Source organism: Natrix helvetica, assembly GCF_964273705.1.
Source record: "Natrix helvetica genome assembly, chromosome: 1".
Classification (NCBI taxonomy): Eukaryota; Metazoa; Chordata; class Lepidosauria; order Squamata; family Natricidae; genus Natrix; species Natrix helvetica.
In genome coordinates this window covers 39,801,608-39,827,601 of record NC_138548.1, presented here as the reverse complement: position 1 = coordinate 39,827,601, position 25,994 = coordinate 39,801,608, and the positions used below count along the sequence as shown (strand labels likewise).

At 37.9% G+C, this 25,994-nt stretch overlaps 1 protein-coding gene across 2 annotated transcripts in view; it reads left to right on the top strand.

Annotated features, from left to right (window-relative positions):
• The window catches only part of DYNC1H1 (dynein cytoplasmic 1 heavy chain 1), a 62,189-nt gene that overhangs the window by 27,945 nt on the left and 8,250 nt on the right, over window positions 1-25,994 (top strand). The window contains exons 31-69 of one of the 2 annotated variants that reach the window (XM_081943098.1): window positions 71-254; window positions 855-1,067; window positions 1,214-1,452; window positions 1,566-1,722; window positions 3,796-4,023; window positions 4,139-4,369; window positions 4,513-4,653; window positions 5,807-6,040; window positions 6,648-6,854; window positions 7,114-7,235; window positions 8,046-8,211; window positions 8,311-8,474; window positions 8,889-9,018; window positions 10,406-10,539; window positions 10,827-10,941; window positions 11,048-11,209; window positions 11,456-11,670; window positions 11,755-11,959; window positions 12,107-12,280; window positions 12,541-12,660; window positions 12,749-12,869; window positions 14,135-14,330; window positions 14,446-14,563; window positions 15,276-15,491; window positions 16,414-16,626; window positions 17,704-17,831; window positions 18,901-19,054; window positions 20,024-20,170; window positions 20,265-20,415; window positions 21,227-21,480; window positions 21,602-21,736; window positions 21,840-21,934; window positions 22,421-22,595; window positions 22,941-23,016; window positions 24,150-24,310; window positions 24,655-24,766; window positions 24,850-24,910; window positions 25,019-25,142; window positions 25,636-25,749. In XM_081943098.1, coding sequence (XP_081799224.1) covers window positions 71-254; window positions 855-1,067; window positions 1,214-1,452; window positions 1,566-1,722; window positions 3,796-4,023; window positions 4,139-4,369; window positions 4,513-4,653; window positions 5,807-6,040; window positions 6,648-6,854; window positions 7,114-7,235; window positions 8,046-8,211; window positions 8,311-8,474; window positions 8,889-9,018; window positions 10,406-10,539; window positions 10,827-10,941; window positions 11,048-11,209; window positions 11,456-11,670; window positions 11,755-11,959; window positions 12,107-12,280; window positions 12,541-12,660; window positions 12,749-12,869; window positions 14,135-14,330; window positions 14,446-14,563; window positions 15,276-15,491; window positions 16,414-16,626; window positions 17,704-17,831; window positions 18,901-19,054; window positions 20,024-20,170; window positions 20,265-20,415; window positions 21,227-21,480; window positions 21,602-21,736; window positions 21,840-21,934; window positions 22,421-22,595; window positions 22,941-23,016; window positions 24,150-24,310; window positions 24,655-24,766; window positions 24,850-24,910; window positions 25,019-25,142; window positions 25,636-25,749 — 6,292 coding nt within the window. Of the gene's footprint in view, window positions 1-70; window positions 255-854; window positions 1,068-1,213; window positions 1,453-1,565; window positions 1,723-3,795; window positions 4,024-4,138; window positions 4,370-4,512; window positions 4,654-5,806; window positions 6,041-6,647; window positions 6,855-7,113; window positions 7,236-8,045; window positions 8,212-8,310; window positions 8,475-8,888; window positions 9,019-10,405; window positions 10,540-10,826; window positions 10,942-11,047; window positions 11,210-11,455; window positions 11,671-11,754; window positions 11,960-12,106; window positions 12,281-12,540; window positions 12,661-12,748; window positions 12,870-13,525; window positions 13,722-14,134; window positions 14,331-14,445; window positions 14,564-15,275; window positions 15,492-16,413; window positions 16,627-17,703; window positions 17,832-18,900; window positions 19,055-20,023; window positions 20,171-20,264; window positions 20,416-21,226; window positions 21,481-21,601; window positions 21,737-21,839; window positions 21,935-22,420; window positions 22,596-22,940; window positions 23,017-24,149; window positions 24,311-24,654; window positions 24,767-24,849; window positions 24,911-25,018; window positions 25,143-25,635; window positions 25,750-25,994 lie in introns of both variants that reach the window. The other variant, XM_081943097.1, reaches the window with a different exon arrangement.

Here is a 25,994-nt window from a genome sequence, read left to right as displayed (position 1 = left end):
GTGTCTTCATCTCTGAAGCCAATGTTTTTATTTAAACATAGTGGTGAGAGTGACATCTTTATTTTCTTAGGCTCTGTGATGAACAGCTCTCTTCTCAAAGCCATTATGATTTCGGCTTGAGAGCTTTGAAAAGTGTACTGATCAGTGCTGGCAATGTGAAAAGAGAAAGGATTCAGAGAATAAAACGAGAGAAGGAAGAGCGTGGTGAAGTTGTTGATGAAGGAGAAATTGCTGAAAATTTACCAGAACAGGAGGTATGCCCTATACTTTACGTGGAGTGGTTAATGCACTCTACAGTTATGTAAGACACTGATCCTTAAGTGCAAAAACATACAAGGATTTTGATTTGGATTGCAATTAATATTCAGTACAAGTGTGCATAACATTTCAGGTTCAATTCATTTTGAATTCAAAACACCCAGATTGGAGTGCAAAACAACTGTTATGTGTTTGAGGCTTCGTTTTGAGCTTTATACACTTCAAATACAAAGTAGCTGGCCTATGTTTGAAAATTTCCAAAATGGTTAGAAGAGCCCATTATTGTTTTCCACTTGAAACAGATCCCATTTTTACATACGTTACTAGTTGTAGTCTTAATGCTCTGGACTACTATAAATGTTAAGTTAATCAGTTAATAACAGTCACAGTAATTTGTTTGAACAAAAATGCACCTGGACCAACCACCACACAAATAGTATTTGATAGAATCTCAAGTTATCTTAAAAAAACCCAAGGAAAATATAATGTCCAGTTTAAACTTCAGTATAGTAACATTATTATATCCAGTCTTTGAACCCTGCACTATTAAATAACTTTGCTTCTTAGTTTGTCTAATAAATGTTTTTCCCATGTAGATTCTGATCCAGAGTGTCTGTGAAACTATGGTACCCAAACTGGTTGCAGAAGATATACCACTGCTTTTCAGTCTCTTGTCAGACGTGTTCCCTGGCATTCAGTATCACCGAGGAGAAATGACTGCACTGCGAGAAGAACTTAAGAAAGTCTGTCAGGAAATGTACCTCACGTATGGTGATGGAGAAGATATTGGTAGCATGTGGGTGGAAAAGGTATGGCTTTGCAACAGTTATTGACAACATAATATAAAATCCTATGAGATTTGGCTGTAAATAGTTCTCTAAAAATTTAAGCAAGGTTATTGTAACCGTTGTCATTCTAGATTAAAGATCTTCCCCCATTCTACTCCTTTTTGTAGGTTCTTCAGCTGTATCAAATTACCCAGATCAACCATGGCTTGATGATGGTCGGCCCTTCTGGAAGTGGAAAGAGCATGGCTTGGAGAGTACTTCTGAAAGCTCTGGAGAGACTAGAAGGGGTGGAAGGTGTTCCACATATAATTGATCCCAAAGCTATCAGCAAAGACCATCTCTATGGTACTTTGGATCCCAACACCAGAGAGTGGACAGATGGGTTGTTTACCCATGTCTTGAGAAAGTAAGTGTGAAATATATAAGATGTGGTGAAAGTAAATAGGAAGATTTCCAGAGAAGGTGTTTAAACTGATTGAACATTTGCCTAACTTTGTACTACATTCTTATCTTATTTAGAATTATAGATAATGTGAGAGGGGAACTACAAAAACGACAGTGGATTATCTTTGATGGAGATGTTGATCCCGAGTGGGTTGAAAATTTGAATTCTGTTCTGGATGACAACAAGTTGCTGACATTACCAAATGGGGAACGTCTCAGTCTTCCACCAAATGTAAGCCTATCCACAGTAATTTCATATTTAAGGTGGTATTTCCATGTGATTTAATGTAGCTAAATGTGGACAACAGACTATCAGAATATTGACTCGGTTCTTATACAGTAGCATGCTGATGTATTCTGATCAGAAAAAATAATCAAAGGTGAAAGCCTTTCTGAATTTCAAATATCAAAGTGCAAAAAAGGGGTAACTTCAGAGTTGCCCAACTCATGGGAAAGCAGCATTGATAACTTAATTAAAAAGAGAAAAGGAATTGAATGAACCACTCAAATCATAAGATGCTACTAGTCTGCTGCAATTTGCCTTTTTATCACTCAACTACAACTTAACGTCGATAAAGCTAGATTTATGAATACAAGATGTATGATCTATGAACAATCCATACTGTTCCCCAATTTATATGCTGATAGTCCTTGCTTAACGATCATTTGAATGATCATTAATTATTATAATTAATATAATCAATGTTCATTTGACCATTTGAAATAGCAATGGCATTGAACGGAGGGACTTCGAACCCAAAGTTACAGCTGTTGTAGTGCTTCCGCGGGCACATGATTGTGGTCTGGGCACTTGGCAACCCATTTGCACTTAACGATTGTTTGCCAAGCATCCCGCGATCATGTAATTGCCATTTGTAATCTTTCCTGCCGGCTTCTCCAAAAAGTTAGTAGGGAAACTGGCAGGGAAGATCGCAAGCCGCTGCCAATAGGAATCTCCCTGGTTTATGGAGGCTGGCTGTCGAGGGTCCATGCCAAAATCCAAGCAGTATTTTGGCACAGAGTGTTTGCAGCACAGGGCTTTCACAGTCAGCCCCCAAAGACAAGAGGATTCCCCCTGGTTTCTGGGGGTTGGCTGAATAAAAGTTGAAAAATCGAGATAGGATTTTCTTCCACAAAGGATTTACAGTCTTGGAGCAGGGAGGCAGTGCTGTAAGGTAAGGATGGGAGGCCTCGGTGGTGGCAGAGGCCCTGGGAGGCCTGGTACAGGTTGTGCACAAGTATTTACCTGCTCAGGCTAAATTGCTGCTTGAATTTTGAGAGAGAAATTTTAGATTATGAGCTGGGAGACACTTGCACCTGATCTGCACCAGGCCTTCCAGGGTCTTCCCTGAGGCATTCCACACACCTTACCTGGGACTCATGAAATCACTTAACAACCAGAACTAGAGGTGTTGCGATTGCAGTTGTTGAGCAAAGAGATTGTGTGATGGCCTACTTAATGATCACTTCACTCAGTGACCAAGATTCTGGTCCCAGTTGTGGTCCTTAAGCGCAAGGCTTACCTGTAGAGATTATGACACAAGTAATTACACAGATTTAATCAGTACACATATATCAAAATCAATAAAAAAATTAATCTCAAATTCCTGCTTAAAACCTTTACCTACAGAAATGAACAAGGCTCTTGAAAGAGGCATTCCTGTTGCTTCTTTTACCTGGGTTTCTGTAGAAATTTCCGCCAGTTAATTCTGAGGTTGTGGGAAGATATTAAATCTCACTGTTTCCTATCTACACAGAGAGGGACTTAGGCAGTGTCTAGCACATACAGTATATCACAGAAGTGAGTACACCCCCTCACATTTTGTAAATATTTATGTATATCTTTTCCTGTGACAACACTGAAGAAATGACACTTGGTTACAATGTAAAGTAGTGAGCGTACAGCTTGTATAACTGTAAATGTGCTGTCCCCTCAAAATAACGCACCACACAGCCATTAATGTCTAAACTGCTGGCAACAAAAGTGAGAATATCTGTTCCTTGTGAATACTTAGATTCTGTGTCCAGAATGAGTCTGTATTCAGAATGTCTACAGTCCTTCTAGCCTGGAGTACTGTCCATGCAACTTGGCTTCCCAATATCTTTAAAGAAAACTCTTCCACTGAGTTTCTGCAGTAGCTTTCAACTGCCCATGCCAGGAGATTCTTTCTCTGATGCTTTGCTTTTTGCTTACCTTAAACGCGAAAGGAGGAGAAGGGTAGTTGAAGAAAGATGTTTTAAACAGAAACCATAAAGAAGTCTGGTTTAAATGCTTTCAGAAACCACCCTTTTGTTTTTTCCATAGGTGCGCATCATGTTTGAAGTTCAAGATTTGAAATATGCCACTCTAGCCACAGTGTCACGATGCGGCATGGTTTGGTTCAGTGAAGATGTTTTAAGTACTGACATGATTTTCAATAATTTCTTGGCCCGACTGAGAAGTATTCCTCTGGATGAAGGTGAAGAAGAAGCTCAGCGCAGGAGAAAGGGAAAAGAAGATGAAAGCGAAGAAACAGCATCTCCAATGCTGCAGGTAAACCTAGAAGTCTAGATTTCCCCGCTTCACTACACAAATGAGTAATTGTTTAGCTCTGTTTTCCGGTTTGGTAACTTCTAGCTGTAATGTTACTGAAATGGTTTGTTGACAGATTCAAAGAGATGCAGCTACAATAATGCAGCCATACTTCACATCTAATGGATTGGTGACAAAGGCACTTGAACATGCTTTTAAATTGGAGCACATTATGGACCTCACCCGACTACGATGTCTCGGTTCTCTCTTTTCCATGCTTCACCAAGCGTGCCGCAACGTAGCACAGTATAATGCCAACCATCCAGATTTTCCAATGCAAATAGATCAGCTAGAACGCTACATCCAGGTAAGTCTTGTCTCACCGAAAGACTATAATCCTGAGGCAATAAAATTACCAGGCTTTTTAAACCCTTGGTGCTGATTTCCATGTGTTTCTTAAGTACAATCCTGTTTCCTCACATCAGCACTGATGATTTACTGTCATTTCAGAGATACCTAGTGTATGCAATCCTGTGGTCGTTCTCGGGAGACAGCCGTCTGAAAATGAGAGCAGAGCTAGGTGAATATATCAGAAGAATAACAACAGTGCCCCTGCCTAGTGCACCAAATATACCCATAATTGATTATGAGGTAAAGACAATTGTATTCTTACAGTACTTTTTTTTTTAAAAAAATCAACTTACTGTGACTGCTGGCTTATTGCAATGCTTGAAAAAAATGTAATCAGTACCGCAAATACAGGTAGTCCTCAACCTATGACCATTTGTTCAGCGACCATTTGAAGTTAAGACTGTGCTCAATGAATAGTGGTTTATGACCAATTCTTGGATCCCTCACATTCTCATCTACCCTTGCCACCCATCCTTCACACAGCCTCCTCAACCTGCAATGTGCCTCCCATGCATTCCCACAGACCCTCCTTTTCATTCACCCTCTCACAAATCACCCTTCACATATCTCCCCCACATCTTCAAGCACACTCCCCAATTTCCACTTGTCACACAGCCCTGCACATCCTCCCTGAATTATGTTGTGCCTCTCCCACACCTTCTTGCGTATATCCCCAGCCCTCCCCTATTCCCCTCCCATGTTCCCTCTCCCATTCAGCAGCAGCCACTTAATCTGCTTTCAGCAAGGGAGTTTCCTGCCAGCTTCCTTACAAACATTGTTTGTAAAGAAGTCAGCAGGAAGTTGCTTCACCTAATGATTGTGGAATTTGATTAATGACAGCAACTGGGACTGCTGTCAGTTCCAGAAATGCTTTACAACCATATCACTTAGGAATTCCAATCCCTATTGCTATTGTAAATCGAGGACTATCTGTACGATATTACAAGTAGTTCCAAAGGCCTAGCAACAGTGTACAAAATATTTGTTACTTAATTTACCATGCACACCTCTATCTTTTGAGATCATGCGCTTAATAAAATTACGTTTTGATACTAATTAGAGTATCAAAAACACATTCCTGGATTTGTTGCTTAAGCACTATAAAATGGCATATGAGAGTAAGTAAGCATTCTAAAGAAAAATATATTTCGTTGGTCATTTTGTGTCTATCTGGATGACATGTCCTCTACACAGACAATAATGCTTTCTCAGAACTGAGAGGAATCCAAGTACATTTTATGTGGAATCATTTTAAAAGCCGTTTCAATTCCTTGAACAATTTCAATTTGTTGACAATTTCTTAATTTTTGAACAGTTAAAAGTTCTAGTTAGAGTTAAAATCTTTGGCTGCAACAAAAGCAGAAAGTAGCAGATTCTATTTTCCTTTGTATAGGTCTCCATCACTGGTGAATGGGTGCCTTGGCAGTCAAAGGTCCCACAGATCGAAGTTGAGACTCACAAAGTTGCAGCTCCTGATGTTGTTGTGCCAACACTTGACACTGTCCGCCATGAAGCATTGCTGTATACCTGGCTTGCAGAGCACAAACCACTGGTACTCTGTGGCCCACCAGGATCTGGAAAGACCATGACTCTTTTTAGTGCCCTCAGGGCTTTGCCTGACATGGAGGTATTTCCCCATTCTGAATGTTTGAAAATATTTTAGTGAGTTACTCTTCCTTCTAGCAGAACAGGAGAAATATAATTCTTTAATCACAAAGTAGTAGTTCCAATAGCGATTGAGAACTTGTTCCACAGCTCCATTCACTTCATTCCAGAAAATTGGATGCCCTTGATTGTCTCAATAGATAGATTTTGAGATGTATTGATCATTAATCACTTAAGATTTTAAGTAAAATAAAACTGGCACCCTGAATTAGAATCAACAAGAGGAAATATTGCTGATTCAAGTTTGTTAAGACCTGTTCTACATGCACAGTTAACACAATATAACTATTGGTTGTAATTATAATAGCCGTATCATCTTCAAAGGACATTATAAGCCAATGCAGAATACCGCCACAGTATGAATTAATGTGACTTTGTTATACATAAAATCGATATTGGAACCCATATTTTTCAAGAACCAGACTTTTAAAACATAGCTTAAAATGTTGATTTGGGAATAGTCGACCATCAACAACAGATTGCAGCATTTTCTAAAATGTTATGCAGGTGAAGGTTGTTTTTGGTTCTTATTTTTATTTCCTGTTCTCAAATTGTTTTTGCCTTTCCAGGTGGTTGGCTTGAATTTCTCCAGTGCTACCACTCCAGAACTTCTCCTGAAAACATTTGATCACTATTGTGAGTACAGGCGTACACCTAATGGTGTGGTACTAGCTCCGGTTCAGCTGGGAAAATGGCTGGTACTCTTCTGTGATGAAATCAACCTGCCAGATATGGATAAATATGGCACACAGAGGGTCATATCCTTTATCAGACAGGCAAGTATTAATAAGTGAAAAAAAATATCTTTTTTGGGTATCAGGATTAAATTGCAAAACAAAAAGGCAATGTATGGAGTCAAAGCAAAAATAGAAAGGTGTGATGAAAAGGTGTAAATGTTTTCCTAAAAGATTTAATTAAAATATCTTTTGTCCATTTTTTCTGCCTTTCTCCATGCTTTGCATATAATGTGTTTCCCAAAAGGGAACAGCGTGATAGGTCCATCTCTTTTCTAACCAAGACTCTTAACTTCATCAGATGGTAGAGCATGGAGGTTTCTACCGTACATCAGACCAGACCTGGGTGAAATTGGAACGAATTCAGTTTGTTGGTGCCTGCAATCCACCTACAGATCCTGGAAGAAAGCCTCTTTCACATAGGTAATATGACTATAATACAATATGGATGTTCATGCCAACTGAGTCTGATGGGGTTTGTATGAAACATAACAGTTTTAAACAATGTGCATTTTAATGGCACTGAACAGGAGGAGTCAATAGCAAATCTAACATCCTCTAATGCTTTCTCCCACAATCAAGTTTTTAGTTCTCTATGTAATATTACAATACCTGTGCCCTGTTGGTGCAATATAATACTGTATTCCTGTAGTTTGGCCCCCGGAATGATATTTTCATTAGAAAGTCTACTCACAAATAGAAAGAAATGATGAAATATTTTATCCTGCATGATTCTCAGAACCTTCTGTGAAACAATTTATTGTGGTGTATACTTGTCAATTCTTAGAGTCCAGGGGTGTCAAACTGGTGGCTCATGGGCTGGATGCGTCACACGCAGGCCACACCTACCCTAGCTCTGCGAATGGGGAAAAGTCACAAAATGTCATGTGATGGCAACGTGACGCCACAAGTTTGACACCCGTGATGTAGCCAGTCTACATTTTTGTGCCTTGTATTTGTGCCTTGAAGTCTGTCTTGATTCCTGGTGCCTGCCTGTACAAGTACCTGAAGTTTTCTTGGCAAGTTTTCAGAGGTGGTTTGCCATTGTCTCTTTCCTTGGGATGAGAGAGAGTGACTGCCCCAAGGTCATCCAACTGGCTTTGTGCCTAAGTAGGACTAGAACTCACAATCTCTTGCTTTCTGGTCTGACCGACTACAGCAAATTGGCTCTCTAGTCTAATAAAATACTATTAGATAGTTTTCCTAAGTTAAGTCCTTTGAATATCTTTTCAGATTCTTGCGCCATGTTCCTGTTGTATATGTGGACTACCCTGGACCAGCTTCACTCACTCAGATTTATGGTACTTTCAATCGTGCTATGTTGAGACTTATTCCATCTCTCCGTACATATGCAGAGCCCCTCACTGCTGCAATGGTTGAGTTCTACACAATGTCACAGGTAACAAGGCTGAAGGTTTTTCATAGATTTTAATTAAGTGATTAAGCGATTGGGAGAGAAATGCTAGTAAGCACTCATCATATTTTTTTCCCCACACAGGAAAGGTTTACTCAAGATACTCAGCCACACTATATCTATTCACCTCGTGAAATGACTCGGTGGGTGCGAGGTATCTTTGAGGCTCTGAGACCGCTGGAAACGTTGCCCGTTGAAGGACTCATTCGAATTTGGGCACATGAAGCCTTGCGTCTGTTCCAGGACAGGTAAATCTTAGGGATGCAAAGTTATACGTTTGTTTTAATTTTATTTGCCAGTATAAGAGTTAAGACTCAATAAGACGTACTGAGATTGTAGCAAATAAATATTGTGTACTAGACTTCTGTTTAAAATAATTCCCCCTTTTTTAAAATTGTAGGCATGTTGTTGTAGATGAATCCCCTAAGAACTGTCCAGAAAGGATAAAATGTAAACATTTTCTAGGAAATGTATGCTGTCAAAACCTTTCCTTTTAAAAGGTTTTTCTGGGATCTTTCCTGCACGATAGTTGGGGGGAAGACAATTGTGAGGATTGCCTCCAGCTTTCTTCTTCTCAGAGCTCTATTATGCTGTTATTTCTCTACTTTTATCCTGGTTTAAGTCCTGTCTGTTTCCTCTCTCAATCTCCTGCGTTTATCCAGGCTTGTGGAAGATGAGGAGAGACGATGGACTGATGAAAATATTGATATGGTTGCTCTGAAACACTTCCCCAATATAGATAAGGAGAAAGCCATGTGCAGGCCCATTCTCTACAGCAATTGGCTTTCAAAGGTAAGAGGAAAAACTTAGCTTCTCTGTGGTTAAGTTGCACAATGTTCAGTTTATGACATGGAGATATCTTAGGGCATGGAGAATCTTCACCGTCAATAGGTATTTTCAACAAAACACAATTGGGTATACTTAAAAGATGTAAAATTACCATTTTCTGCATCTGCTATTGATTCAGAAGATTAAAATTCTGTATGGAAATTTTTTTACTTATTAAGTTAGTCAAAAAAGGATAATAACTACAGTTATAATACAATAATACAATAGCAGAGTTGGAAGGGACCTTGGAGGTCTTCTAGTCCAACCCCCTGCCTAGGCAGGAAACCCTATACCATTTCAGACAAATGGCTATCCAACATCTTCTTAAAGACTTCCAGTGTTGGGGCATTCACAACTTCTGGAGGCAACTTCTGTTCCACTGATTCATTGTTCTCACTGTCAGGAAATTTCTCCTCTGTTCTAAGTTGCTTCTCTCCTTGATTAGTTTCCACCCATTGCTTCTTGTTCTACCCTCAGGTGCCTTGAAGAATAGTTTGACTCCCTCTTCTTTGTGGCAACCCCTGAGATATTGGAACAATGCTATCATGTCCCCCCTAGTCTTTCTTTTCATTAAACTATATGTATTCAGTTCCTGCAACTGTTCTTAATCCGTTTTGTTCTGGTTGAGGTCACTGGAAGAGCAAGCCAGAACTTTATATCTCCCTGGACATCCGAAGCAGTAAAAAAAGTAAAAAAGTAGTGCATTCTCCTTAACAGATACATGCCATGTAAACGTGATTTAGACAGCTGCTTTGGTGAATAGCACATAAAGGTCATTGAGGGCAACTCTTTTAGTTTTACTCTGGTATGTTGGTTTGAATATTAGTTGACCAGTTTTACTATGAAATGTTTGCAAAACCCAGCCTGTGTAGCTGAATATGATTCTTGACTCTCATGTTAAAATGTAAATTTAATTTAAGTAATTATTTCATTCTTATATCCTTGAGGGAAAAAGTTAACCTAAATGAAAATATGGGTCGAGATTTTATTTTATATTAAAGCGGTTTCATCTTTTTCTGTGTATAGAATGAATAAATTGTGATATTCCTTTAGGATTGTTCAGAATTTCAATGCTACTTTTTTATTATTTCCATTTATTTTGCATCAGTACTTTTCTTGCAGCATCATGATGTGGAAATAAACGCTCCATTACTACCAGCTTTGTTTATTTTGGGGGAAAGGTCAAGACAGTGAATGTTTAATATGAAACAGTTTTTAATGGGGAATCAAGCATCTTCACATATGAACATTTTAAGCATCTTAAGATACTAACCTAAGCATAGTCAGATTCAGCATTTATGTATGTGTGTGTACATACAGAAATACCAGTATTTGTTATATTTTTTGTTAGGACTATATCCCAGTTGATCAAGAGGAGTTAAGAGATTATGTGAAAGCAAGACTGAAAGTTTTCTATGAAGAAGAACTCGATGTGCCACTTGTTTTATTCAATGAAGTGTTAGATCATGTGCTACGAATTGATAGGTATGTATATTACTAAGAAAAATGTATATTAGTAACTTAATCTAATTTCCTTTTTAAGAAGGAATGCTATTTAATGATTTCTTGGATAACTGCATACCACAGACGAATCTCCAATACTGTTATCTTAGTAATGGGGAAAAGTTTATAAAATACCGTAAGACTATAATTGTGTGTATGTTCACCTGTAGGAAAATTCCATTGAATGGAATGAATAAATATTTCCAACAAAGGGAAATGGGTTATACTGGTAGCCTGCATTATATTCACTAAATGAAGTATCTTTTCAGGATCTTCCGCCAACCTCAGGGGCACTTACTTCTCATTGGTGTCAGTGGAGCAGGAAAAACAACGCTGTCTCGATTTGTGGCATGGATGAATGGCCTAAGTGTCTACCAAATTAAGGTTGTTACAGCCAATCTTTCAAATAGTAAAACTAAAAGCATTTTATGTTATTTTGCTTTTATAGACTGCATAAAAACAAAAACTGACCCACAATTGTGATTCACAGGTACATAGAAAGTACACTGGTGAAGATTTTGATGAAGATCTAAGAACGGTATTAAGACGGTCTGGCTGCAAGAATGAGAAAATTGCCTTCATAATGGATGAATCAAATGTACTTGATTCTGGATTTCTGGAGAGAATGAACACGCTTCTGGCCAATGGAGAGGTAACTTAATGAAAAGCTTAGGGAAAAGCTGGATCTATATTTCTGTATTTTAAAAATGAAAAAAGCTATTGTCCCATCAGTTACCGTGCTTAGTTGAAATTTAATCTCTGAGCTGAAGACCAGCCAGTCAGCCGTAAAACTGTTGTATAACTCTATGTATTTGTGTTGCCAAAAACTTGGCATTCAGCCCTTCTCTAAGAGTTTCCAGAATCAATTAGATTTCTAATGTGCATTTTCTCAATATAGGTCCCTGGACTGTTTGAAGGAGACGAATACGCCACACTTATGACTCAGTGTAAGGAAGGAGCCCAGAAAGAAGGCTTAATGTTGGATTCACATGAAGAACTTTATAAGTGGTTCACTAGCCAAGTGATCCGAAATCTCCATGTAGTCTTTACCATGAATCCATCTTCAGAAGGGTTGAAAGATAGAGCAGCTACATCTCCAGCTCTCTTCAATAGGTACCGCACCATTAATATATTATGAATGAATAATTTTCATTCATTTGTTTCAAAAGGTGGTAATATTGTCTTACCTTGTTTTAGGTGTGTTTTGAACTGGTTTGGAGACTGGTCCACTGAGGCACTTTATCAAGTTGGTAAAGAATTCACTAGCAAAATGGATCTTGAGAAACCAAATTACATTGTGCCGGATTACATGCCAGTTGTCTATGACAAGCTGCCACAGCTGCCATCACACAGAGAAGCTATTGTAAACAGCTGCGTGTTTGTTCATCAGACACTTCATCAGGTAGGTTCAGCTTTTTATTTTGATAATGCCTTTATGTGCTCTTATCAGGCAATAGGGTACAATCCTAGAAGACAATATTGCATTTGGTTTTTGCGGAGGGAATTTTAAAAACCTACTGATTGGTATCAACATTTTATTTGATGGCAGGCTAACGCTCGACTAGCAAAACGAGGTGGCAGAACAATGGCCATCACTCCTCGTCATTATTTGGACTTCATCAACCATTATGCAAATTTATTCAATGAAAAGAGAAGTGAACTGGAAGAGCAGCAGATGCATTTGAATGTCGGACTCAGGAAAATCAAGGAAACTGTGGACCAGGTAGAAACCTAAATGAAGGAGAAGTTGGGGGGGGGGGGGGAGAAGAGAGACAATCCCTAGGGCAGAGATCCCCAAACTTGGAACTTTAAGACTCGTGGACTTCAACCCCCAGAATTCTCCAGTCAGCATAGCTGGGAATTCTGGGAGTTGAAGTCCACAAGTCTTAAGTTACCAAGTTTGGAGACCCCTGCCCTAGAAGTTATTATGGCACTTTTCATTAATGCACGTTGACCTTATTGAGAATATCTTACTTATTCCAGGTGGAAGAACTGCGCCGTGACTTAAGAATAAAAAGCCAGGAGCTTGAAGTGAAGAATGCAGCAGCTAATGATAAATTGAAAAAGATGGTAAAAGATCAACAAGAAGCAGAGAAGAAAAAGGTGAGGACCGTGATTGGTTTAATAACATGAAAATGACTACTGCGTGAGTGGTTGAGATTCTAATAACACTTTGTATAACTTTCCCTAGGTTATGAGCCAAGAAATTCAAGAACAGCTACACAAACAGCAAGAGGGCATTGCAGATAAACAAATGAGTGTGAAAGAAGATCTGGATAAAGTAGAGCCTGCAGTTATTGAGGCCCAGAATGGTAGGCAGATATAATGAAAGAGGGGAGTGAGCGTGTGTGTGTGTGTTTTCATAGATATATATATATATATATATCAGCTTGAATCTGCAGCATGCTCTGCTATCTGCTATTCAACAAACTTTTTCAGTGGTGGCTTGGTTTTGGTATATCATTGCTCCCAGAAATTTAATAGTAAAAAAAACAATATTACATCTAAGCTTTGGGATAATAATTGGAACAAATAGTAATCATGTTCTCCTCTGACTGCACACAAAGAAATAATTGCACAGCTTTTCAGAATACCTGCCCATATTGCCATTTAAGCTATTGTAGCTTTTGATGGCCTTATTATGAGTTAAAAATACAAAATATTAGACTGTAACATGACTTTAAAAAGGAAGAAGATGGCTACAGTGAAAGACCATTAGATGGTTCATGGTAGCTGATGGTATATCTGAAAAGTGATTTTTCCCCCTGTGCTTTAGGAGCACTACTAGTGCTAATAAAAAAATCTTACTGATTTTACCCATAAATTGTTTAAATTAAAATTAATTTGTGTGTGTGTGTGTATGTGTGTAAAATCAAAATAGTTCAAATCATCTCTGAATTTGCTTTTTGCTGTTTTCTCTTAAATCATTTTCTTTCATGCCTGGCTGATTGGGTTTGTTCCTGCTTAGCTGTTAAATCAATAAAGAAGCAACATCTGGTGGAGGTCCGTTCTATGGCAAACCCACCTGCGGCAGTGAAGCTGGCACTAGAATCAATCTGTCTACTTTTGGGTGAAAGTACAACTGATTGGAAACAGATACGTTCCATCATAATGAGGGAAAACTTCATCCCAACCATTGTAAACTTTTCTGCTGAGGAGATCAGGTGAATAATTTGGAAATGTATTTTAGCTGCTTCTGGGATCGGAATGAAATTGTTCACAGAGACTTCTGAAAGATGGCCATATTACAGATACAAAATATGAGGAACTGATTTTTGCTTCGTACTGTATATGTAAATAAATCTTTTTGGGGGGGAAAGAGTCATTTCTTTACCATATCTCTTTCTTGCCCGCCATCTCTAACCTGTATCTGGTTGAGGAAGGGTGCTTGAGGTCTGTGAGACCAATTAAAATGAAGACTGTTGTTTAGAGCAGTCCATATATTATTACAACAGTGACAAAATTGCAGTCTTTGAACTAAATTTCATTCTAATAAAGGAGAATTTTATTCTCCATTCCCATCAGCAGCCTGAAGTGTATGTTGCATGCTCAGTGCTTTTTTCCATCCCTTAAATAGCGGTGAGCTCTATAAAGAAACAGCATCTTATTGAAGTAAGAACCATGGCCAATCCACCTACTGCAGTAAAACTGGCTTTAGAATCCATCTGTCTCTTATTGGGTGAGGAGACAAGTGACTGGAAAAAGATCAGGCCAGTTATTCTCAAAGATAATTTCATCAGCAGCATTGTCAACTTCAATATTGAAGATATAAGGTATTTGTAGTTTTAGCTCTACTTAATGTGGTGATGGTGATAGTCGCACAATTGGAATGTGTATATCGAATGAATATTTGCCTGTATGGTTCTGTAAATTCTTTTGCTCTTCTAGTGATGCCATCCGAGAGAAGATGAAGAAGAACTATTTATCAAACCCAAGCTACAATTATGAAATTGTGAACAGAGCTTCTCTGGCTTGTGGGCCTATGGTAAAATGGGCTATTGCACAGGTAAGCAATCTGTTTGGAAGGATGGTATTTTCAAAATAAAGAGATATGAACTGGGGCTGCAGAGGGTTTTTTCGTTCCTGCAAGCTGATGAAGCAGTCAGTGGAAAGCAAAATGCTTTGTAGAAAAAGCCGTTTTGGATTTAAAAAAGAAAAAGGAAACAAACGAAAATGTTAGGACCAAAAGAAAGAAAAATGCTAAAAAAAATGGAAAACACTACCAAGCAGGTTTTGTCAAGTATTTGTAGGACAGAAAGGGAAAAACCCTTTCAGTGCCATTCAGAACTGGTAAACAGACTCCCTTTTCTGTTCTGTTCTGTTCTATTCTATTCATTTCAGTTTTTTATAGTCTGATTTAGTGCTGAAGTAAGCATTCTTCAGCATTCCCACTGTCCAAATCAAAGAGTGAAGCTGCAGACTTGGATTTGGGGGGGAATTTTCTCCTCCAATTTGTCCTCCCCACAGAAATCCATAGCTCCGCATACATCTTCAAAACCTGAGGTTACCCCCTACTGGAGTTGGTGGGTTTCTATGGGAGAGGAAGAATTCCTCCCTTTCAGTTTCACAAACAAAAAATATTTCTTCAGTGAAATTAATCCACTGGATTTCATCTTAGCAACTTTCTCACATCAGACTATTGACATGAGGGTTTATGGAAGACTGTAAAATCCCAAATTGTGTGAAATTGAGCGCCTGGTCTTTTTTTTTTTTTCTAGTTGAACTATGCTGACATGTTGAAGCGAGTAGAGCCCCTGAGGAATGAACTGCAGAAACTTGAAGATGATGCCAAAGACAACCAGCAGAAGGCCAATGAAGTTGAGCAGATGATTAGAGACCTGGAGACCAGCATTGCTCGTTACAAGGAGGAATATGCTGTTCTGATTTCTGAAGCTCAGGCTATTAAGGCAGATCTAGCTGCTGTGGAAGCAAAGGTGAGACTGCCACTTTTTGTTAAATGTTTGTTAATTTTTGTTGAGCTTTGATTAGACCAAAGTCAAGAGTTTTACTTTTCTTGTGAGCACTGAATTCCATTTTAAATTACCACCGAATCTTAGACGCTTGTTTTGACTGTTGTGTCAGAATAGGTAGCCCGCACTTAACATTCATTCAGCAACCATTCAGTATTAATGACAATATGAACAAAATTATTATTTTATTATTATGTATTAAAAGGACCTCAAAGGTGCTCAAAGTTTTGGCCCCCATGATCGTATGAACAAAATTTGGGCACTTGGCAACCAGCTTACACTTAAAATCAGGTTGCAGTGTCCCACAAACATGTGATCGCTATTTATGCGATCTTCCCTGCCAGCTTCCCACAAGCAAATTCAATGGGAAAACTGGCAGTTGGGTAAGCTTCCCCGCACTCCTTGCTTTTCTTCGCTCACACGCATTATGTCCTCCTTCCCCTCCATTGCTTGCATACACCACACCTGACCTCCTACATTCATACCTCTCTGCAGCACTGCCCTTCCCCCAATTTGTATGTGGTCTGCACCAAGCCTCCCAGGCCCTCCCCCGCTACCTTTGCAATCCCGCATTCCTTAACTGGCACTTAACAGCCTACACATTTCAGTTATTGATTGGAGGGCTCTTTGAAAAATAGAGAATTAATGGGGAAATGTAATATTGATGCTAATCACAGTTTATGATATGTTGTAGAACTTTTTTCAGCTATGATTAAAATTTCTTAGAGTTTTCCTGGAGCTCTATACTTTGCTCTTGTTTTCTCCCCCCCATTTCCCACTGATATTGTGTTAGGGCCAAGTTTTTAATAATTGTGTTTGCCCTGAAATGACATCAAAATGTTTGAATTTGGTTTTTGTTTGAATATATTCATTGCTTCACTTCCAGGTAAATCGTAGCACAGCTCTTTTGAAGAGCTTGTCCGCTGAACGTGAAAGATGGGAGAAAACAAGTGAAACCTTCAAGAATCAGATGTCCACAATTGCAGGAGACTGTTTGCTCTCTGGAGCATTTATTGCTTACGCTGGTTACTTTGACCAGCAGATGCGGCAAAACCTGTTCACAACCTGGTCCCATCACTTGCAACAGGCAAATATTCAGGTAAAAAAAAATTAATGGATCATAAAATCATTCACCACCATTTATTACAAACAGTTGAGTCACTTATTGTGTGGCATTATGCGCCAACAGTTTGGAGCTGGGAACACCACTTCAGTATCTTGTTCCTTGATATATAGTTGCCTTAGTATTTACAGCTGAACAGCCTGGATCATTTGAAATATGTTTCTCCAATACTCACCCATTTTGATTAAAGATATGCATACTTGGACCCAAATTGCAATCAATGGATGAAGGGTATTGCTGAAGGATTAACAATATTCTCCCAAATTGCTGGAGACAGCGGTCATGCACGGGTTAACTCAGTCAGTAACCAATAGAACTGAGTCTACCAAAGTGATGTCATCGCCTCTGAGGAGCATGCTCCCGCTTTTTTAGACTCAGTTCGATTGGAACTGGCTGTGCTAATCGCTTTCTCCTCAACTAATTCTGAATATTTGGCTAAGTTAATTCAATTTAATTGGATTTCTCTAAAACAACAAACAAAATTACTTCGTCTAAATTGATTTCTGGACTGGGCTTCGGCTGAAGCTCGAAAAAGAGCTCTCAATAGCCTCTGGAGGCTGGAGAGTATTTGCCTCGTTTCTTCGAGGCTTGCCTTGAATTGCCTCCGGGCTTCTGAGGCTTCTTGGAGCAGCAGCACAGACTGCAATAGGCGTGAGAGGCTTTGCTCGCCATGTTCTCCTCAGCGAGGGAATCCCAGGCCTCTGCCTTGCCACCTGCTCTGCTGACTGCCACCACCAGGAGCCTCCGAAAGCGTCAGGGAGCCCCTAAAAGCCATGTGGAGCCGCCTCGCTGCTGGAAAACGCCGCTGCTGCCGCTGTACCTGGCCATTGACGTTCTGGCCACCGCTGCCTTTCCGCGGCTTCACCCTTGGCCCCAAAGCCTTGCCGCAGGGCCTGCATCGCCCACGCTTACCTCGGCTACCTCGTGGCATCATCCCATAGGCTCTTTAGCCCCAGAGGCCATTTTGTTTGGGCGCGAAAATTCATTTATTAACCCACAGATGTTTGTCAATTCTTGGCTTCTCTTGAGAAAGTCCCAATGTTCATTTTACAGTTCCGTACAGATATTGCTAGAACAGAATACTTGTCGAATGCAGATGAACGTCTTCGCTGGCAAGCAAGTTCTCTCCCTGCAGATGACTTGTGCACAGAAAATGCAATTATGCTCAAGAGATTTAACAGGTACTTTACTCTTCTTCAGACAAATTTTCATCCAAAAAACTGTTCAGAAAATTAGTATTTTAACACTTGTGGTAATTATTCCTGCCTAAACCTTTGTTCTTGTGATTTTATGATTTTCAGCTATTTCTAAGAGAAACATTAGTTTTGCTATACTCCTAGGACAGAATTGCTGGTAACTTTTGGGATGAGAATTTCTTTTCATCTTATGTAAGAGAGACTTAGATGGCATATTTTTCTTTAGTAAAACCAGGGTCACTGGTTTATTAAAACAGTGATATAGCTATGCACACTACGTTTTTGGAACATGACTTTCTTTCATGATATATGAAATAAGACCTATAAATGTATTATTCCCAGTGCTATTTTTAGGGGAAAAGATGCTTACAATTATTAACCATTCAGTATTAGCCATACTACATCAGAAGATTCTGGGAAATGCCACAGTATCAGAATATTTATACAACATTCTCAGCTATGCCTTCCTTTATGATTTAATAGTTTCAAAAAAAAGTTCAAAATAAGATATCAATCAGTTCAAGCATTGTTTAAGAATAATTACAAAATGTCTAGGATACTTTGAAGATTTATAAGAAGATGGGCAAAAATTATGTTAAATATTTATTAGGTATGTGAAGATTGTGTTCTAACAGATTAGGCATAGCATAGTTTAAAATGGAATTTTCAAATATATATCTTACATGCTTTGAATAAATATTCACTATTTCTGCTCAAAAACTCCCGAGTGGCAGTCAAACAGCTTAACTGTAGTAAAGCTGTTAGAAGAGCAAGATTCAATAGAATAGCAAATTCAATAGAAATTTGGAAGCTCAAAAAATAAAATGTAAAGGCAACAGAATTATTTTTTGATGTAAATAATGAATGAAGTGTTCAGTTTTCAACATATACATCATGAATTTGAATCATCAATGTAATACTGTAGCAGTGGCATTGGAAAAATATCTAATACAACAGTGTTAAATTAACTTTTTAAAAATTATTCCAGTGAATATATGAGTAAAATATCTTTCTGGTAGCTTCCTTAAAAACTTAATAATAAATTACATTTTAGGTATCCCTTAATTATTGATCCTTCGGGCCAAGCTACAGAATTCATCATGAATGAATACAAGGACCGTAAAATAACTCGTACTAGCTTTTTGGATGATGCGTTCAGAAAGAATTTGGAAAGTGCCCTGCGATTTGGTAATCCTTTGCTTGTCCAGGTTTGTTGCTGTTGCATGTTTTACCTTCTAAAACTAAGGAGAGTTCATATAATTTTTATTTTTATTAAAACTAACAGCACTTATCTCTAATTCAAATGTAGAAAAAATGCAAGTACAATTGGTAGTATGGAACCCATGTAATATTGTAAAGAACAAGATCTAGAGTTGTCTGAATACCTCATGAAACCACTGAATTAAAAACACTTAGCAACCAGCGCTAATAATAATAAATTGACAAGAATATCCCCCTTTGTCCTAGGTCACATTACTTCTGAACTTACCTAAAATTGATACCTTAAAATTCGTGCTGTTTCTTGTAATTGGTAAGCAGAAATTAGGTTGCAGAATAAATATATCTTACAATAGTTTCCATCAGTGAACAGTTATTGAAATTATCACATTGAAAAATGTAAACAGTTCTGAACAAAAATGTTAGGGTCCTCAAACCATAAAATGTTGGTTGCAGTGTTGTGACCGGAATCCCTCCCCTTATATTCACACATGTTACGAACAACAAGCCCACTACAAAAGAGGCATGGATTGGACCATGATGTCACAACCTTCATCACGACTGTTTTCCTTTCCATGTTTTGAAGACAGTATATTTAAATCTATATTTTTAAAAGATTCAACTTATTGAAATGCTAGATTTCTCTAAAAAAAATATGAGCCTGAATTTAAGGCACTTAACCTATCCAAATGGAAGACAGGATAAGAAAAACAATCTTCATTAATTTATTGTCAACAAATCTGAGTAAATTATTTTGGAAAGAACCTACGGTAGTTTTCTTCAAAGCAAATAGAATATGTGAAGAAAAACTAAGTAATCCTTGACATATATTTGGGCCTAGAATTTTGGTCACTAAGCAGTGCAGTCATTAAGTAAGTCATAGCTTTCTTTCAGAAACTAGTTTAAGAGGATTTCAACTTGATTCCATGTATGCCTGATCACTTGGTCATCTTGTTTAGGATGTGGAAAGCTATGACCCTGTTCTGAATCCTGTGCTGAACCGTGAAGTCCGTAGAACTGGTGGTCGAGTTCTTATCACTTTGGGAGATCAAGATATTGATTTATCACCATCGTTTGTAATATTCCTCTCCACCAGAGACCCAACAGTAAGTAATAAACTTGTTTTACGAGGCCAGTAGTTGATGGCAGTGGTTAGGAGAGGCTCTTTAAAGGTTACATTGAACGTTTTGTGTTTTATAGGTTGAGTTTCCACCAGATCTCTGTTCTCGTGTGACATTTGTCAACTTCACAGTAACTCGTAGCAGCTTACAGAGTCAATGCCTGAATGAAGTACTGAAAGCTGAAAGGCCAGATGTGGATGAGAAACGTTCTGATCTTCTCAAACTTCAAGGTATAGTCACTGAAAAATCGAATCCTGAACCTTTTTTAGCACCTAGAGAACGGCAGAAAGAAAGGAATAGAATTTTATTTCTATTCTGTAGTAGGATCAATTTTATTAGCAAACAATTGATCATTATAATTCTGTAAAATTGAGATTCAGTTCTATTGAATATGGCTACCAGAAAAAGAACTCAGATTCTTAGGTTTTTTAAAACTAATTAAGAAGATTATGAAAACAGATCTCATTCCCTCATTAAGTCTTTTTTTTTAAAGCAATTATTTTCCTAGACAAACTTCCATAACTAAAAAAACCCTTCATTATTTACACAAATACCTTATGCTTCTAAAAAAAATTAATTTACTTAGGCAGGATACTTAAAATTTCTTTGTGTTGATTAAAAATTCTTGTAAGATCAACTCAGAGTTCAAGTTAAATAGAATCCAAAATATATATGTATGTACGTTATTTTGTATGCTTTTCTCACTATTCCAAATGATTCTGGGCGGTACATAAACTTAATAAATATAAGAATTTCACAGCAATTGTCAGCCCAGACTCTTAAATTATTCTCATCTCTATTAAAAAGCGAAACTCATTAATATTGTTTTGCTCAGAGGTCTTCAAACCTGGCAACTTTAAGACTTGTAGACTTCCAGAATTCTGCTGGCTGAAGAATTCTGGGAGTTGAAGTCCACAAGACTTAAAGTTGCCAACTTTGAAGACCTCTGGTTTTGCTGTTGCTTTGTGCTTTGTCTATTAAAAGGTAAGCAGGTCAGAATGTGATTCAAGTTTTGTTTAAGGGTCTCTATTTTTCTTCAAGGTGAATTCCAGCTGCGTTTGCGGCAGCTAGAAAAATCTCTTCTCCAAGCCCTCAATGAAGTAAAAGGACGTATCTTAGATGATGATACCATCATAACCACTTTGGAGAACTTAAAGAAAGAGGCAGCTGAGGTTACTAGAAAAGTGGAAGAAACAGATATTGTCATGCAAGAGGTGGAAACAGTGTCTCAGCAATACCTCCCACTTTCCACTGCATGCAGCAGTATTTACTTCACAATGGAGTCATTGAAGCAGGTACAATGATTTAGATTTCTATTTTCCAGATTTCTTTTTTTTTAAATACTGCAAGATGCCATTTCCATTCAAGTTAACATGTTGTTTTTAACACGCTTGTTCCATTTGAATTCCACTTTAGATACACTTCCTGTATCAGTATTCTCTTCAGTTTTTCCTGGATATCTATCATAATGTCCTGTATGAGAACCGAAACTTGAAGGGAATTACAGACCACACTCAACGTCTTTCTATTATCACAAAAGATCTGTTCCAGGTTAAGAAAAAGCATATTTTGTACTTCAAAACATTTCAGACATTTTTTTTCCCCTGTTCACAAACTTTCTACAAAGCTGATCTTCCTAATTTTGTATTTCTAGGTGGCATTCAATAGAGTTGCTCGTGGCATGCTACACCAGGATCACATAACCTTTGCAATGCTGTTGGCTAGAATAAAACTGAAAGGCACTATAGGGTAAGCAAATTCACTTATTAAACAAGCCAGTATTGAAGAGTGAAGTCTTTCCAAAATTTAAGAATTACAGGAATTTCATGAAAAGCAAAACAAAAAGCACTCTGAAAATCAGACTAAAGTTGTATCCAGCAGTAGCATTTATAGGTTTAAAGTTAATTCGTGTGACCTAAGATGACAGAGGGACACAGGGAATTCCATATCTCTGTTCAAATCAATACAAATAATGTCAGAAAGGCCAATTTAGATATGCTGTAAAAAAAATGGATGAAAAGCATGGTTTAACCTTTACCTAAATCTCTTGCAAAAGATTGTCAATTTTAAACTGCTATGCATACTAACAGACATACGCACTTAAGCAGAATTAATGATTTTCCCAGATTTCTTGTATATATCAGTAATCCAAAGAATTATACTTAGGGGATAGTTAGGTTTCTTTATCTTTGAGAGAATTGTTCTCAGTGTGATTTTCTTTTGTTTCAATTGAAGGGAGCCTACATATGATGCAGAATTCCAGCATTTCCTAAGAGGGAAAGAAATTGTACTCACCAATATGGTTCTCCCCAAAATTAGTGGCCTGACGTTAGAACAGGTGGAAGCTATGATGAGACTAAGCTGCTTTTCTTCATTTAAGGACCTTGTTTCTAAAATCAAATCTGATGATGTAAGATTACTTTTTAATATAAAAACTATTGAATTTTAAAGTGACTCATTAATGCAGATAAGAACATTTCATTGTGTATATATGCAGCTTATAGCCAACTTCATTTCATACACATTGTTACCAATATGTGAGTTGGATAGCTTATGCTGACTGAGCTGTATATTAATCAGAAAGTATATCACTATGTATAAAAACATGTTCTTCTCACAGAGGGAACGTGTTCTTTAGGGAAACATAATATCCTTGATCTGTCTTCATGTGAAGAAACTCATTGGTCTTAGATCTAATACAAGATTCTTATATATTGCTCAGAAATAATAATTTTTAACTGAATCTGACCTACAGCAATTCTGCATTTGGCTGGAAAGCAGTTCACCCGAGCAGACTGTACCCCATCTTTGGACAGACGACAAAACTGCAAGTAAGTTCATATATTTCTTCCATCTCTGTTTTGCTTTGTTAAATGTTTGTGGAACACTCACCGGAAGAAATTGCATGAAGAACCATTCAGACTTACTAATAGCCTACAATAAAGATGTTATCAATAGAAAGGGAGATGTGTTGTCTTTATAATGTCAGTGCGCTTAAGAGTGAATTCTGATAAAAAATGGAGTAAACATAGATTGTTAGCCCATGGATTTTGGAATTGGTGAATTTTTGACTGAATGGAAGAATATTTTCCTTAGAGGAATCAGTGTACAGAGTTGGTATTTTGATTCGCCTGTCACTCAAGGGCTGGTCGGCTTAGAAAAACATTAGCTGGCTCACAGGGTGTATTTGATCTCCTTCTGTGAGGGCATCAATTTGTATTACCTGCTGGTTAGATCTGGTACAGAGCTGGTGCTAGTGCTTGGAATATCATTCCTAAAGAAACTGCTCTACCCTTGGGTAATAGATAACATCAAGGATAACTCACCATCCAGATCATCATGTGGGACTGTTGCATACCTTTCCTGGCACAGGGTTCTTTTTCCTTTTTCCCCCCACTGGAATTTACAAAAGTGTAATCCCACTTGCCCCAAGGTAATTTCTAAAGGATCATTTTGTCTTATGGCTATATAATACACATAGACACAAAGTATCATTTAGAATGATAGGAGGAATGAACAAATACAATTGCTAGAAAGGGTCCTGCATTTGATCGCTTTATACCCAATTATCATAGAGATTATCTTTTTAGTCTTCATGTGAAATACTATAGAACCTACGTGAAATGTATCGTGTTAAGAGCAGCGCTAGACAATGTTTTCAGAATCGGAGGCTGTTATGTAGTTTCATGGTTTTCTAGAAAGCTGGAGGAGACCTCCTAGTGACATGATCAGGAATAGCAGACCTATGTTTTTGGACCTGGACTTCTTACGGAATGCCATCTCTCCCTAAATAGTCTGTGGAGGGGAGTAAAGATGAAAGCAGTTTTATTCCTACACCTCCTTATTTTCTTGGAGAGAAAGAAACAGAAACCTATTAGCCATATTGCCATCATCTTAGTCTCGAATTGCTAGAACAATCCAAATACAACATGAAGGTTTTATTTTTCCTTTTTCTATATCTCAGCATCAATTGGACAAGCCATTCACCGCTTGCTTTTGATCCAAGCTTTCCGCCCTGATCGTTTATTAGCCATGGCACATCAGTTTGTTTCCACAAATCTTGGAGAAAGTTTTATGTCCATTATGGAGCAGCCTTTGGACCTGGCACACATTGTAGATACTGAGGCAAGTAAACATTTTAATTACACACACACACATTGGTCCCCAGAATCACAGAATGATGCAGATGATGTTTTAAAGTCTGCTATTAAAGTAAACGTTGCATTGAATGCTGATTTTTTTAATTTATTAAATGGCGTAGGATCTAACTCATTCTGTCTATCTAAAATGCTTTTAGCTTTCTGAAATAGAAATTATGGCCCTTTTCTGGCACTTTTGACATTGTAGAGTTGAGATTTTCTCAGTATTAGAAAAACTGAAAACTTCTTGAAACAAAGAGAAGAACTGCCTCTTCCTCTGAAGCAAACATACCTGATTTTTCCCTTTTCTTTCCTATGCTTGGAATTTAGGTGAAGCCTAACACACCTGTCTTGATGTGTTCTGTACCTGGCTATGATGCTAGTGGACATGTTGAAGACCTTGCTGCAGAGCAAAATACACAGATCACCTCTATTGCTATTGGTAACATTTTCATATATTTTGTCATACCAAATGCGGCGGAAGACTGGTACACATTTCTAAACATGGTAATGTTGTCCTTCTAGGTTCTGCTGAAGGATTTAACCAAGCTGATAAAGCAATCAATACAGCTGTGAAGTCAGGCAGGTGGGTTCTTCTTAATGGTATGATTTGCAATTTATCAATTTGGCGTCTGTATGATAGAGACTTCTAAAGCATTGATCTGTCTGGTTTTTTTTTAAATATGTTTTTCAGATGGGTCATGTTGAAGAATGTCCACTTGGCACCTGGATGGCTGATGCAACTGGAAAAGAAGCTGCATTCCCTTCAACCTCATGCATGCTTTAGATTGTTCCTTACAATGGAGATAAATCCAAAAGTAAGCAATCAAGAGTAAAAAAAAATAACCATCGCATTTCTTTTCTAAATTCTGCTATTGTAAAAGAGGAGGTTTATCCTCATCTTGTGAGGTTTCTATCCTGTTATGCATAATTCATTTTTTCTTTATTAAATGAGAGAAATTAGTACTTCTTTGTGTGTGCAAAGTCAAGGGTCTTAATATGGAACCAACCCCAAAATACTGTGTTCACTTCTTTAGATGTTTTTGTTGTCCAATTCATATTAGATCTTGATCTCCCGTCAAGTTATGTGGTTTTTATTTCTTTTAGTTATTCCATGCTAAGGTGATAAATTAAAAGTTCAGTACAACGGAATCATTTTAGTTTGTCCAGCAGTACAGGTTTGGGAGCAAAGAGCACTTCCCCAAACAAAGGATTATTAAAAGTGCTCCATGGTCATTACGCGCGACATTGGCAATTATATAAATCTGATTAATACATTTCTCACATTTGGATAATGTCTTTTGTGCTCAGGTGCCAGTCAACTTGTTACGTGCTGGAAGAATTTTTGTCTTTGAACCACCACCTGGTGTAAAGGCCAATATGCTGAGAACCTTTAGCAGCATCCCTGTGTCTAGAATGTGCAAGGTAAGTTTTTAAACTAATTACTCAAAATTTCACTAATATGGTTTTACTAAAAAGTGCTAGTGAATGAATCCATTAAGAAGCTTTGCTCAGAGCATTGCTCAGTAGCTGTTGCTGAACGTACAACAATTTCCATTTGCTTCATAGATACAAATGCCCCAGCCACTTTATATTCTAACCAGTAAAGGACTGTTTTAAGTTTGGAGAAATAACAAAAGTAAAGGAAATACCATTTGTTCGTTTAACAC